The 13,855-nt window shown below is 47.2% G+C and overlaps 1 protein-coding gene across 5 annotated transcripts in view; it reads right to left on the bottom strand.

The window, feature by feature from the left end:
- Eva1c (eva-1 homolog C) overlaps positions 1-13,855 on the bottom strand; it is a 78,369-nt gene that overhangs the window by 26,732 nt on the left and 37,782 nt on the right. For 3 of the 5 annotated variants that reach the window (XM_046439104.2, XM_046439106.1, XM_058577238.1), the window contains 2 exons: positions 13,274-13,397; positions 7,366-7,518 (listed from right to left, as the gene is read on the bottom strand). In XM_046439104.2, coding sequence (XP_046295060.1) covers positions 7,366-7,518; positions 13,274-13,397 — 277 coding nt within the window. The remainder of the gene's footprint in view (positions 1-7,365; positions 7,519-13,273; positions 13,398-13,855) is intronic. The other 2 variants (XM_046439105.2, XM_046439107.2) reach the window with 2 other exon arrangements.

Here is a 13,855-nt window from a genome sequence, read left to right as displayed (position 1 = left end):
TTGAAAGTCCGAAGCAACAAGACTATCCAGCCACCAGGCAATGGTTAAATAAGTGTGTAATGTAGGGGCTGAGGTTGTGGCTCAGTGTCAGAGCGCTTGCCTAGCACATGTGAGGCCCTGGGCTCAATCCTCAGCACCACATAAAAATAAATAAACAAAATAAAGGTGTTGTGTCCATCTACAACTAAAAAAAAATTTTTTAAATAAATGAGTGTGTAACATATTCCTTTAACAAGATGGTAGGGAGGGATGGACAGAGTTAGGACCTTGTTGGTCACCTGGAAAAACACCCAGGACAAAGGAAAACGAAAAAAGCAGAATGCAAATTACCATGATGCTTGAGACCACAGGACTTTGAAGAAATAAAGAATAGACACGTTATCATCTGGACCAGTGTGCAGTTGGATCTTTTTGTTGTTTCTGTTAGTGTTATGGCAGTGGTGGTGCAGAAGGGGAAAATGACGATGATAGTGATGAGGATGAGGATGAGGATATTTTAGAAAGGCCTAGAAATGCTCTCTCCCTCAGTGTCTGAATCTTAAAGCCATACTTCACTGTTGTGAAAACCGAAGCCGTCCCTGACCACTGGGGGCTTCTTGGTGATGTGTGACACCCTGAGCCTGAAGCACATGCAAGAGGAAATGCATGCCAGCCACCCTCTCAAACCAGATGTTCCGGGATGCAAACTGGAGAACACCCTCCTAAAGGCGGATGATGAGAACCAGTCTGTCTACCGAATCATGCCAGAGTCTAGTGTAGAGGATAAATAGCCCTTTCCCCTTCTTCAAAGCCGGTCGGCCGAGCTGCAGAACCAACCGGGAAAGCAGAGCTGAGCTTACACACACGCTGGCAGCCTGTGGCCTGGATGTTGCCCGTAGGCATGTTTTGTTTGGCTCCCTTGGTGTTTTAAAAGCTGGAACATTTCACATTTTTTGAAAACCCAGATTTCCAGCATCTCATGAGTGGTTAGAAGCTGTGACAGCAGGCCCACATTCCCAGACGACCATCTCTCTGCAGGAGCTGCGTGGGTACCTCTGTGTGCTGGGTGGGGTGGGGACTCCGGTTCATTCACACATCTCCAGGTTCACACGGGCACTTGTTCTGTGCCAGGCGCCACTCTCGTTGCTGGGAGTTCCACAGACCTGGTACCTGCAGAGCTCAGATTCTGGGGAGATGGGCCACACACAAACATCATGGAGTCCTTCCACCCAAGGAAGAAAATCAACCAGGGGTAGCTGGAGGAGGGTGGCAGTGACAAGGTGCTGCTCGGGCAGGTGCTGGGGCACTGCTCTGAGAGGACGTTCCAGTGGATTCCTGGATCATGACACTGGGCCAGCTATACAAAGGCATGGATAAGAGCCCAAGCCATGGGCTGGGGATCTAGCTCAGTTGGTAGAGTGATTGCCTTGCAGGCACAAGGTCCTGGGTTCAATTCCCAGCACCACCAAAGAAATTTTAAAAAGAGAGTCCAGACCAAAGAAGTAGCTTGTGCAAAGGCCTGGGGGTCTGAATGAACAAAAGATGTTCCTGAGATTTCGAGGAAAGGGGACAGAGTGGCAGGATGTCAGCCAGGACCAGGATGGCTTATAATGCGCAGGGTGCAGGGCTTCACAGAGGGGGCAATGTCATCTATTTAATCTTAATGACATCCCTCTGCCTGACAAATATAGGGATGCAGCCCTGATGATGCAGGTGAGAAAAGCTCAAAGGGGGCCAAGTGGGCTGGGAGCACAGAGGCCAGACTACAGAGGCTCGGGCACCAGAGGGAGTGTACAAGACTTGTGGATAGGTCTCTGGGGGGAGCTGGAGGTCCAAAGAGTGTACTTTTTCAGGTGGGTGACATCAAAGCCTCTTTATACAGGAGGGATAATGGGATGACTTTGTGTGCCATGCACAGGTTAAAACCTTGAGGTGTGGTTTACCTGGGCCCAGTGAATGGTCTCAGCATCCAGTTAAATGAAGAAAATGTACCCACAGGCAGAGCCTGGCACCCAGGCACGCCCTGAGGTGCATCTGCCTCGGAGGTGAGAATGAGGCTGAGGTTTGCACACAAGGCTGAGGCTGAGACGAGTTGGACGTCCTCAAAGGCCACCCTCAGCTTTCCCTTTGGCCCCCTGCACGCGGCCCAGCACAGGCAGAGGGGCTCCGGCGTCTGGCCTGTGGCTCACAAAGGCAGGGCAGAGCTTGCTCAGCCCGTGTGCCCCAAGAGTGAGGGACAGACACGCCTGATGGAGAGGCAAGGGCTGGGAGGGGCTCCACAGGTCCTCCTGCCTTGACCAGCTACCCAGGGGCGCAGACTCCATTCACAGACCCGAGAAATCCGCCAATCTCCACAGAAACCTGTCTCCTGGACATGGTGCCTGTTAATACTTCATTGGACTAATTACGTTTCCAAAGAAATTGAACCCAGGTCCCATCCACCTTCCAGGAACATAAGGCAGCAACCTACTGAATTTAAATCCTTCAGCTGACAGATCTTACTTGGCTGAAGGAACTTTTCCCAGAAGAGCAGCTGAGACAATCTCTTATTGCTGCTTCCCCAAACACACGCAGCCAAGTTAGACCCAGTGAGCCTGAGAAGTGGTGCCCTTCCCCTATATTGCTGTGGGGTTGGGGGAGCACTGAAGAATGCAGAGCCCCTAATACAGAAGAAACAGAGCCTGTGGTGCCCTACAGGACCCCACGAGTGCCCTTTTAGGAAACTCGCTTGAATAATAAAAAGGTTAGCAGTTAATAAAAAAAAAGAATGAAGTCCTGTTCTGCAGAAAGAGGTTAGATCCAAGAGCTTCTTATTTAACCAAGGAATTCAGATCACATAAGGAGATGGGAGGGTGCCTCTGGCCTCCCTGGGGAGAAAGGCCAGCCCAGAGTAGGGAGATGCCTACAATGGCCCAGGCAATGGTCCCCTCACCTAAGACAGTAGCAGGGAGAAGGCAGAAAGTGTGGGGACCCTGAACACAAAGAAACCAATGGCTTCTGTCCAAACATGAGCAGGTGTAATTTGAGAGGGAGAATGGAGATTCAGGAACTCTCAGGTCACTCAGGGGAACGGAGCAGAGGAGAGTGCCGTTAGCAGCCAGTGGAGAACCCCCTCACATGTGCCTCTCTGCTCATTTGACAGTCACACCTGGAAGACAGGAGCCCTGTCCCCCAGATCTACTTCAGAGCAGCTGGATGACCATGCCTGCCTGCCTTTGGGGATCTTCCAGAGTGGCCTTTTAACAGATCTCCACCTTCTCAACAGAGCAGCTTTCTCCCAACACTGGGTATGGGCCTATATTAGTCCATTTTTATTTACTATAACAAAATATCTGAGACTGAATGACATTGTAAAGAAAAGAGGTTTATGAGGCTCACAGTTCTTGTCCAAAGTCAAGGGCCCACATCTTGTGATAGTCCTCTTTCTGACAGAGTCCTGAGGCAGGTGAGGGCATCAATAGGCCAGAGATGGGGACAGTATATGTGTGTGTCTCTTCTGGACTTTCACTTTCTGCTCTTAAGGCCACCAGTACTCAATCATAGACTCCACTGGTCCACTGGGATGAATTTATCTAATCCTATCACCTCCTAAAGGCCCACCTTTTTTTTTTTTTTTTTATAGAATTGGGGATTAAACCCAGGGGCACTTTATCACTGAGCTACATTCCCAGCCCTTTTTGCTTTTTGAGACAGGGACTCCCAGAGCTGCCCAGACTGGTCTCAGACTTGTGATTCTCCTGCCACAGCCTCCCAAGCAGTTGGGATTAGGCCTGCACCACCACGCCTGGTGCCTGAGGCTCCACTTGGAAACACCCATAATCAGATTAAATTTCCTTTTAACACCTTCCAGGAGGGATTAAATGCCAGCGTGTGAACCCACGGGGACACACTTACACCACACCCAGGCCCTAGCATTCTACCCCCTGACCTCTAAACCTCCTGTCTTCATAACCTAAGTGACAATCGCTCCATCTCCAACAGTCTCATAGTCTCAACTTATCCCAGGATTATTTCAAAAGTCCAGAGCCTCATCTGAGACTCAAGGCAGACTCCTGCAGCTGTAAGCCTGTCGATAAAAACAAGTCCTCTCCTTCCGAGATACCAGGGCAGGCCAGGCTGGGGGTGGGGAAACATTCCTATCCGTAAAGAGAGAAATAGGGAAGTAGAAAGAGGAAGCTGCCCCAGGGAAGAGTAACATGTTAAATCCCAAAGCTCCAAGTTCAGCATCCCACGCACACTACAGGGAGGGGTGAGTTCCCAAGGCTTTCGTGTGGCTTTGCAGCTGCAGCCGTGATTACTCTCTCATGCAGTTTCCCGCAATGGGAGCTGCACGTTACTGGGGCTGGGGTCCCCAGTGAGCCTCCAGTCCTATGGCTCTCTGCAGGCCCCCACCCATGGCTAACTTCCTCCAGGCCCTCTGGCTCTCCTTTCAAATCTCAGCGGCTCTTGCATTCTGCACACTCAGCACCAGGGTCAGCTCAGCACCAGCAGCCGCCAGCCTGGGCCACGCTGGCAGAGTGCCGTCTTGGGCTGTGCCCCTGGAGGGTGTCTGAGCCCCTTTCCTGACATACTGCTGCCCTGGAAGGTCTCTGGGCCTGCGAGGGGAGGGCAGCCTCTCTGGATGGCCCGGGCTCCTGTTTCCCATCCTGGTGTGAAGCCCTAGCTTGCTTTTATCCTCACTAATCCTGCAAGGGGTTTCTTGGTCAGGACCCTCACCTGCTTTTCTTAGCTCCTTCCTTGGCCAAGCTGTGTGTTGATTCCTACCCTTTCCATTCTCTTTCCTTTTGACTCTCACAGTCAGTCTGACCAAAAGCAGCCCACAGTGCCCAGGACACAATGTAAACGCTTTGTCCTTTTGACATCTCCTCTGTTAAGTGAACTAGTCCGTCACCATTGGCTTTCACAAAGCCTTAGGGCACGTGCACAATGAAGTCAGGGTCTTTACTCTTTCATAACAAGGGTGACCTTTTCTTCAGTCTCCAAGAAGATCCTTGTTTCCATCTCAGACTGATCCCTAGTCTCCTGAGCCCTCACCAGACTTTCCGATAGTGCTCTTCTTATGTATAGTAGCACATTTCTAGCTTGCTCCTTCAGCCTCTTCCAATCTCTGACTGTTACTCAGCTCCAAAGTCACTTCACATTTTTGAGTCTAGTTATAGTAATGACCCATTCCTAGTTATGGTAATGACATTCCTAGTACCAATTTTCTATATTAGTTTGTGTGTTTTTACTACAATAAAACATCCGAGCTGGGTAACGTTATAAAGGAAAGAGGTTCTGGTTTTAGGTCAAGGACCTGCATCTGGCGATGGCCTTCTTTCTATGTGTGTGGTACTGAGGATAGATAGAACCCAGGGTCTTGCATATGCTGGGCAAGTACTCTACCACTGAATTGCACTTCCAATCCTTTCTTAATTTTTGAGACAGGGTCTTAATAAGTTGTTGAGGCTGGCCTTGGACTTATGATCCTCCTGCTTCAGTCTCTTGAGCAGCTGGGATTACAGGCGTGGGCTATTCTACCTGGCTTAGTGAAGCCTCCCACTGACAGAGTCCTGAGGTAGAGCAGGGCGTGAGAGAGCAACAAACAGAGAGCATATGTGTGTCTCTCCTGGATTCTCTTCTTTTAAAGTCACCAATATTCTACCAGAGGAACTCTCCTGGGAGGACCTAATCCAATCCTCATCACCTCCTCAAGGGCCCAGCTTTAAGCACCAGGGTCAGATAAGGGTTCCACCCTCTTAGTAGCTCCCAACAGAGTAAATGTCAGCTCCTGAACCCTGACCACGCCCGTGCCATCATGGGTGTGGCACATGATCCTGGTGACCTGGTTCTCTATTGAGTCACCTGCATGTTCACCCATACAGTCAGGCCAATTACTTTTCATTTTTAGGTCCAAGGTACTCCTGAGACACAAATTTATTCCTAATTTCACGTGCCATTCATGAATAAATCATAACAATTTAATACATCAAGGGCTCACTTTAGAAGCTGATCAACAAGCGTGACTCTTCATCTATCTCACGGCTGGGCCTGCTCTCACTAGTAATGCAGTAGAGAGACATGAAGCTTTTTTACTACCACAGGCTGGAATTTGATGGCTAATTTTATGCATCAATATTCACTATCCAGTTGTTTGGTTAAAAATCAGTGTAGCGCTGCAGTAAAGGTATTTTTTAAGATGAGACTAACATTTAAATCAGTACACTAATTTAAATCTGGAGTAAGAGAGATTGCCCTCCTTAAGGTGGTTGGGTCTCATGTAATCAGTTGAAGTCCTTAAGGGCAAAGAGAGGTTTCTCTAAAAAGGAATTCTCAAGACTGCAGTAATTTGAATTTGAGACCTCAGCATCAACTCTCCCTTGGCTTTCCAGCCTGCCAAACTGCCCTGCAGATTTAGACTTGCCAGCTCACAATCTCCCGCCTTTTTCCAAATATGCGCGCGCGCACACACACACACACACACAGAGAGACTCTGACTAGTAATACAGGCTGGCTCTGGTGAGTGGAGCTATCAGACTGCACTAGGGCATCATCTCTTAGCTGCAGATAGCAGGCCTCTAAGTGGCTCTGAACACTCTAGATGAAGTACAGCCTTGAGGTCTTGAACTGGCTCCTCACTCTACCTGGACACTCCTTTCCAAGTGTCTGCAGGATCCCTCCTTTATCTTCTCTAATCTCTGCCCCACGTGAACCTCACTCCATAAACTCTCGCCTCTTCATAGCATACCCTGCTTCTCCACCTCCCCTCTCTGGTGTGATTTCCTCCTTAGACTTATCTGCACCTGACATATGACATAACGTTGTCAATCAGTATCCATGAGGGATTGGTTCCAGGGTTCCCTGCAGATGCCAAACCCCATGCATGCTCAAGCCCCTTAACGAAAATGGTGTAGGGTTTGCATACAACCTAGACACATCTTCTCATGGCTTTAGATCATCTCTAGATGATGCATAATACCTGGTGCAATGTAAAAACTATGTCAATATGGGTTACATCATTGTTTAGAGAATAAGAATGGGGGAGTGTGCATGTTCAGTGTAGGCAAAAATTTCCCCCCAAATGTTTTCAATCTCCATCTCAATCCTATTGAATGAATCCGCAGAAGTAGAGCTCACAGACGTGAAGCCTACTGTACTAGTTCCTTCTTTTCTGCTTTCTCATGCCTGCCCGTCCACTGCTGGAAGGTCAGATCATCAGTGTACAGATTGTGTTGGTCGCTGATGCCTCCTCGGTGCCTAGAACAGGGCTCTGCATACAGCAGGTACTCAATAACTGCTCGACTTTCCCTCTGACCCAGATACTGGCCACTGCAGTGACGTCTTTCCCAGGGGACCCAGGGCCCTAATCCACTCAGCACCTAACTATAAGCAAACAAAAGCACGCACCGAAGGGGGGCAGCCGCTGGGCTTCGGAGGCGCAGGTGTCCCTCTCCTGGGTCCTCCTGCCGTAGGTGGCGGAGTAGATGTTGAGGAACTTGGATTGATGGCAGTGCAGCTTCAGCTCCTGATCTTCACACACGGTTTTGTTTTTCAGTTCATCTGGAGTGGAAACAAAAGCCGGCGACGCCATCAGCAACAGGAACGGTGAGCACTGTCCAAGTCCTGGCGGCCCGTCCCCTGAGCTGTGCTCAGGACCTGTCTGCCAAGGGCATCTGTGGCCCTGGGAAACAAAGTCCTCTGCAGGAAGCAGTGGAAAGTGACCTGCCGACAGCAGGGAGACCCCAGGAGTGATACCAAGGTGCAAAGAACAGACGCCAGGTGAAGGGAGCAGAGACCCCGACGCCCCGGAGCCGCTCCCTCCCCACTCACGGATTCCTTGACTGCAGGGCCCTTTAAATGTGGACCTGGGACTCTCACAGGGAAAGACCAGGAGTCACCTGGAGAAGCACCCAGGTAAACCGCACTGCCAATGCCACCATCCGCTTCCCCAGAGACGAAAGAGAAGCAGAGATGCTATAAAAGCAACTACTACTACTACTATGATGATATTATTATTATTATTTTGCTAGGAAACTGGGCCAAAAGAAGGTGCTGAGTCTGTAAAGAATCCCTGTTTGTGGGAGTGTAAAGAGTTGCTCCACAACCAGGAACCCAGGTAGGGAAAGTTTGCTTATCTGTTTGCCATAACAAATTCTTTGAATATTATACAGTGACATTATTAAGTCCACTGGCAAAGAAAACACTTTATTTTTTAATAGCATATCCCCAAATCATTCAATTAGTGAAAGGTTTTAATGATGATTTTATTTTTAACATATTTGCTAACACTCCAATATGAAAGACTGTGTACCTATAGTTCCATTTACAGCTGTCCCCACATCATCCGAGCTCCTGCCTGCTAGGCTTTCAGTTACCCACAGTCTGAAAGTAGCCAATGGAAAATTCCAGAAAGACTGACTACATTTCCATAATTTTTATTATAGTAATTGCTATAAATGTTTTATTATCATTGTTGTTAAACTCTTACTGTGCCTTGTTTATAAATTAAACTTTACATAGTAAGTATGTATAAGGAAAAAAATCACATATATTTCAGGCATCCACTGGGGGTCTTGTAACACATTCCCCATGGATGAAGGGGTACTATGGTGCAGTCACCGTGTGTTAATTTACAATAGGAATAAATTCTGAGAAATGTGTCACGAGGGAATTTTATCATTGGGTGAGCATCACAGTTACTTCCCCATATCTAGATGGTACCCGTCTGCTACACACCTACGCTACCTGGAATAGTATGTTACTCTCCTGAACACCACAGGCAATCGTAACACAATGGTAAGTATGTGTGCACCTAAACACATCCACACACTGAAAAAGCACTGTAAAAATACTAGTTGATAGGCATTTTCCAGACCCATGGTCAGTTTATGGGACCATTGTCATATAGGTGGCCTGTCACTGACCAAAACGTAATTATGTGACATGTGCCTGTATACAATATATTCAGAAAGGGAAGTCTTCAGGGGCAGGATGTAGATGAGTGGTTTCCTGAGGGGATGTCATCAAAGAGTAATAGAAAATGGACACGGGAAGCGTTTTGAGATGGTAGAAATGTTCTACAGCTGGACTGTGGTCATGGAAGCAAAACTCGGTAGATATATACTAAAGATCATCAAACTGTGCACTCAAATGCATGATCTGTATGCTACAAAATTATACTAACTTAATAATATCTTTAACTTATAAACAATAATAACTGATACTCACTTTTTTTTGTGGGGGAGAGGATACCAGGAATTGAACTCAGGGGCCCTTGACCACTGAGCCACATCCCTAGCCCTATTTTTTTGTATTTTATTTAGAAACAGGGTCTCACGGTGACTCCCCCCCAAAACAAATAACCCAATCAATAAATGGGCCCAGGACATGAACAGACACTTCTCAGAAGAGGATATACAATCGATCTTAAATTGTGTACTATTCTGAGTAGTGAGTAGTATGTTGAAATATTTGGCCACCTGGGTCTATCCCACCCAGGACATGAATCACCCCCTTTTTTAGTGTATCCACTTGATATGTGCTACCTTCCTGATAGTCATTTACTAGCTGTCTTGGTTACCAGATTGATTGTCACTGTATTGCAGTACTTGTGTTCAAATTATTTGTATTTCACTTGATAATGGTCCCAAAGCACAAGGTTATATTGATTTTACTATAGTATGTTGGTATAATTGTTCTGTTTTATTATTAATTGTTGTTAATCTCTTACTGTGTCTAATTTATAAATTAAACTTTCTCATAGGTGCATATATACAGGAAAAATACAGTACACACAAGGTTGAGTATTATCTGTGGTTTTGGGCATCCACTGGAGATCTTGGAATACATTCTCTATGGATAAGGGAGGACTACTATACATAAAATGGGAGCATTCGGGATTAATCAAGGCTCAGAGCAGAACTCATGTTACAGATGCACAAAATCCCTACCCTGTCTAGTTCCCAAACCACCACCCTGCCTGTTAGTTTGACACTAGGAAGAACCACATGCAGAGGGCACCAGTGGCTGGGTAAATGTGTAGAAGGCCCTTTACCTGCTCATTGGAAACAGCATAGCAGTTTGAACTTAGAGCCAGGGAAAACTTATTTCCTTTTTTCTAAATAAAAAAACCATATTGACCCTGACCCTGACTTTGGAGGCTTTGAGTCTTTTGGGTGAGTCATCTCCACAAACGCATGAGGATTTCCATGCATTATGCTAAGTCCCACCAACACTGACATTTTTTTCTGACTTCAAGGGCCCAGGGTGAATTTAATGCAGACCAGAGGCCAAGCACCCACTTCCAACTAGGAGAACACCAGAACATGTGAAGAATGCCTGCCAGGGCCAGAGCATGTCCCCCAAAAAAGGGCAGGAAAAGGCAAGACAAAACCAAGCTTTATCTCAAAAATGGAAACTTTTTAATTTTTTTAAATAAGACTAGATTTTTATTTATCTATTTATTTATTGGTCAGAATGTTGAAAAATTAGAATTTTTTTTTTTTAAAAAGGCACATCATGAAATGTATCTATTAGCCACATCTCTGAGTTGCCAAAGGCCATTCATTGAAGGTAGCCTGGAGGCCAGCAGAACCCACCCAAGGTAACAAAGCACCTTCACGTGAGGCCTCCAGAGATTTCTGTCTCCAGATTACAGGCAAATAATCGTTCGAAGTGGAGGGGCCTGTGCCTGTCACATTATGTCCTGGGGGTCACTGTTGTATTATATTTAGTTACTTGGTTCTTTGGGCATGTGCTATTTCACCTAAGAGTGGCATTTCAGGGCTCCAAGGGACAACAGGACTACTAACATAGTTACTACTTTTCTTAGAGGATTAGGATTTGCTTTGGGGCTCATTTGCTCTGCAGTGAGGGGTGAGGGCTACTTTCCAGAAGTGAGTCACCAACACTCCTGCCTCGTAGGTGAGGAGCTGCACAGGAGTTTGGGGAGGTAGCGCCGTGACCCTGCATAGAGGACCCTGGAATGAAATTCTCCCTCCTGATTCTACCCATTACAGGGCTGTGTGGAACACCCCATCTCTTTTAATAATACACACACAGGGGCTCCTCGGCTGGCAATGGGGTTATGTCCTCATAAACCCATCATGAGTTGATAATATCATTTTTAAACAGAAATCATGTTTTTTAATCAGAATTTAATTCATTTAATATGCCTAATCTACCTAACCTCATCGCTTACCAGCAGAGCACACTGTAAAGTATTGGTTATCTCCCCTGGTGGCTGGATGACTGACTGGGAGCTGTGGCTTGCAGCCATAGCTCAGCATTGCAAGAGAGGATCGTACTGCATACTGCTAGCCTGGGCAGAGATCAAAATTTGAAATTTGCTAGGCTCAATCCCCAGCACCAAAAAGAAAAAAAAAATGTGGTTTCTACTGAATGTGTATCTCGCTCACACCATGATGAAGCTACATGTAAACATCCTAAGTCTGGAACCATCCGTACAGTTACTTATCAGTAATAGCCTTTTAAAGATGGGCAGCGGAACAATTTGCCATGATAAAAGTATCTTATTACGGGCATTTCTTACGATAGTCAGAACATGGTGACATTAAAATGCAGACAAGCATTTGGTCACTTGCGTTTTTAAATTCTGTACAGTGTGCCCTGCCATTTCCCTCACCCAGGAGAGGCCAGGCCATTCCCCTCACTGCCCTCGGTCACTCAGATCTTTCCCAAGAGTGACTATCTTCTTACTTGAATGAGAGCTTCCGGTGACTGCACTCACCTTCATGACAAGTCTGGTGCTGAGCATTTTACATGCACCACGCTGTTTACAGTCTCTACGACAGCCCTGTGGGGAAGCGGCATTATGTTCTTTTACAATTGAGTCCTGGAGCCTCAGAGAGAGTCCTGAACACGACCCCAGAAGACACAGCAGAAAGGGAAACAGATCCAGAATTGCCTAGATCTAAGACCTCACCAGAACCAAAACTCTCTGTAGACTCGAGATAGAGGGAATGGAGGGAATACAACCTCACTGGGGATCTTGCCCACATTTCTATAATTCTCCAAGGCATCTGGTAATGGAGCACACAGCACAGGGCGGGGTCTGGCTGTTCTGCAATACTCAGACCTGTTTGTGGGTATTTGTGATTGTGTGTATATGAGTGTGTGAGGGTGTGTATGATAGTGTGTATGTGTGAGCATGTGTGATCGCGTTGTGTATGCTGCAGGGTGGGGTGTATATGATAAGATGTGTGTGTCAATGGAGCATGTGGTGAGTGTGTGATTGGGTGTGTGCACGTGCATGGATGTGTTGTGGGTGTGAATGTGTGTGAATTAGTGAATGTGTGAGTGCATTTGCATGCATAGTACCCGGGCAGAGCCACGGGGTGGTTCCAAGGTTTCTGGGTCCTAGCAGGGTTTAGGAGAAGCTTGGATGTCTGCAGGATCCAAGGGTTCTCCCCAGATGTGCATTAGAGATGTGGCACACATGTGGCTCTACGCCTCCTCCCCTCCAGCACCCAGGCCGCAGTGTCTTGGGGAATTCTGAGCTCCAGAAAGAGAACCAACAGAGAACAAAGTGCAAAAAATGAAAATGATTGTATGGGGATCCAGGGATTATTATAAAAATTATCACACCTTATGTTTTGGTTAAATGCTGTTGCTATCATTTCTTTTTCAATGGATTACTTAAGAAAGTCTAGGGACGCAATCCTTCTTGGTGTTTCTCAGGCACACACTGTGTGCGTGGAAGAATGACCCACTCATTGAACAGGGATTATATTTTTGGCTGATAAAGGGTTAATCACAAAACCAATTTGCAATAGAAATAGCAAGAGTCAGTGGAGAAAAGCACGGGAATCAGATAGGAGAGATTGCTCCGGCCATGACTTTTTCTCTCATTCTCCTTGGAATGAAAATGCTCAACAGAGTCTTGGCCGTCTATAAAATTCAGAGAAGGCAGTTCTAAACATTTGAAGCAGTCGTCTCTGGTGACTTCCTTGTCTCGGTCCTCAAGGACTCCAGCCTCCTACCAGGACTGCCTCTAAAAAGCAGAATTAGTTCTGCATTTTGAGGAAAATCAATGGCTGTTCCTTTTCACCTCTGATAGTTCAGCGTCAGTCAAACTGAGTTTTATGCACTGGGAAGGATTTTTAAATTCATGGATTTATAAAAACACACTGCATTCTTTCTGCCTGTCTGTCTCTGTCTCTCTTTCTCCCCAACGTTTCTGTTAACAAGGTTTCAGAGTTGGATAAACACCAGGGGCAGAGAATTTTCATCAGGAGATTCCATGAAACCGGGAACCAACCCCACAAGCACTGTTCCCCCCTCAGAAGTTACTTACTAGGTTGGCATTTAAAGGAGACCAGGAGGTATTTACTGCTTCCTGGACAAAGGTCAGGTCCAAAGACACGGCTATTGACCAGGAGGTGGCAGGCCCGCTGGTTCTGGCACTCGTCCAGCACCTTCTAGAAGGAGGGGTAGAAAAGGCACAGGCTTGTGAACGCACACCGTGTCCGCCAGCCCCCACACCTGTGCTGCTCCGGGCTCTGAGGAGCGGGGAAGCCTCCCCACCTAGCCTAGCTGTGTTCAGGACAGAAGCACCCACATGTCGGTGAGGGCGCTGGCTCCCTGCTCCTTCCCGAAGGAAGAGACCCGATTCAGCAGAGCCAGGACCCATCATCTTAGGACCGACACCCAACCAGCTCCAGCTGATGCTCTGGCTGATTCCTTTGGCAAAAGTGCTGACTTCCGGAGGCTCCAGGGGACATGGGCAATATCAAGTGTCAAATAGCAATGATGACCAGGAATCATCCATACAGCTCCTCCCCTTAGAAGAAGCTCTACAGTGGCCCAGGCGGGGATAGCTGGTCAGTGGGACAGGCCCCAGACACCCCAAGTCTTTCCAGCTCATGACCCAGCAAGA

The sequence above is a fragment of the Marmota monax genome, unplaced genomic scaffold (genome assembly GCF_021218885.2).
Source record: "Marmota monax isolate L192 unplaced genomic scaffold, Marmota_monax_Labrador192_F-V1.1 WCK01_AAM20220418_F8-fsc00125, whole genome shotgun sequence".
In the NCBI taxonomy this organism is placed as follows: Eukaryota; Metazoa; Chordata; class Mammalia; order Rodentia; family Sciuridae; genus Marmota; species Marmota monax.
Note: the sequence above shows the minus strand (reverse complement) of the source record. Positions and strands in the feature narration are given on the sequence as shown.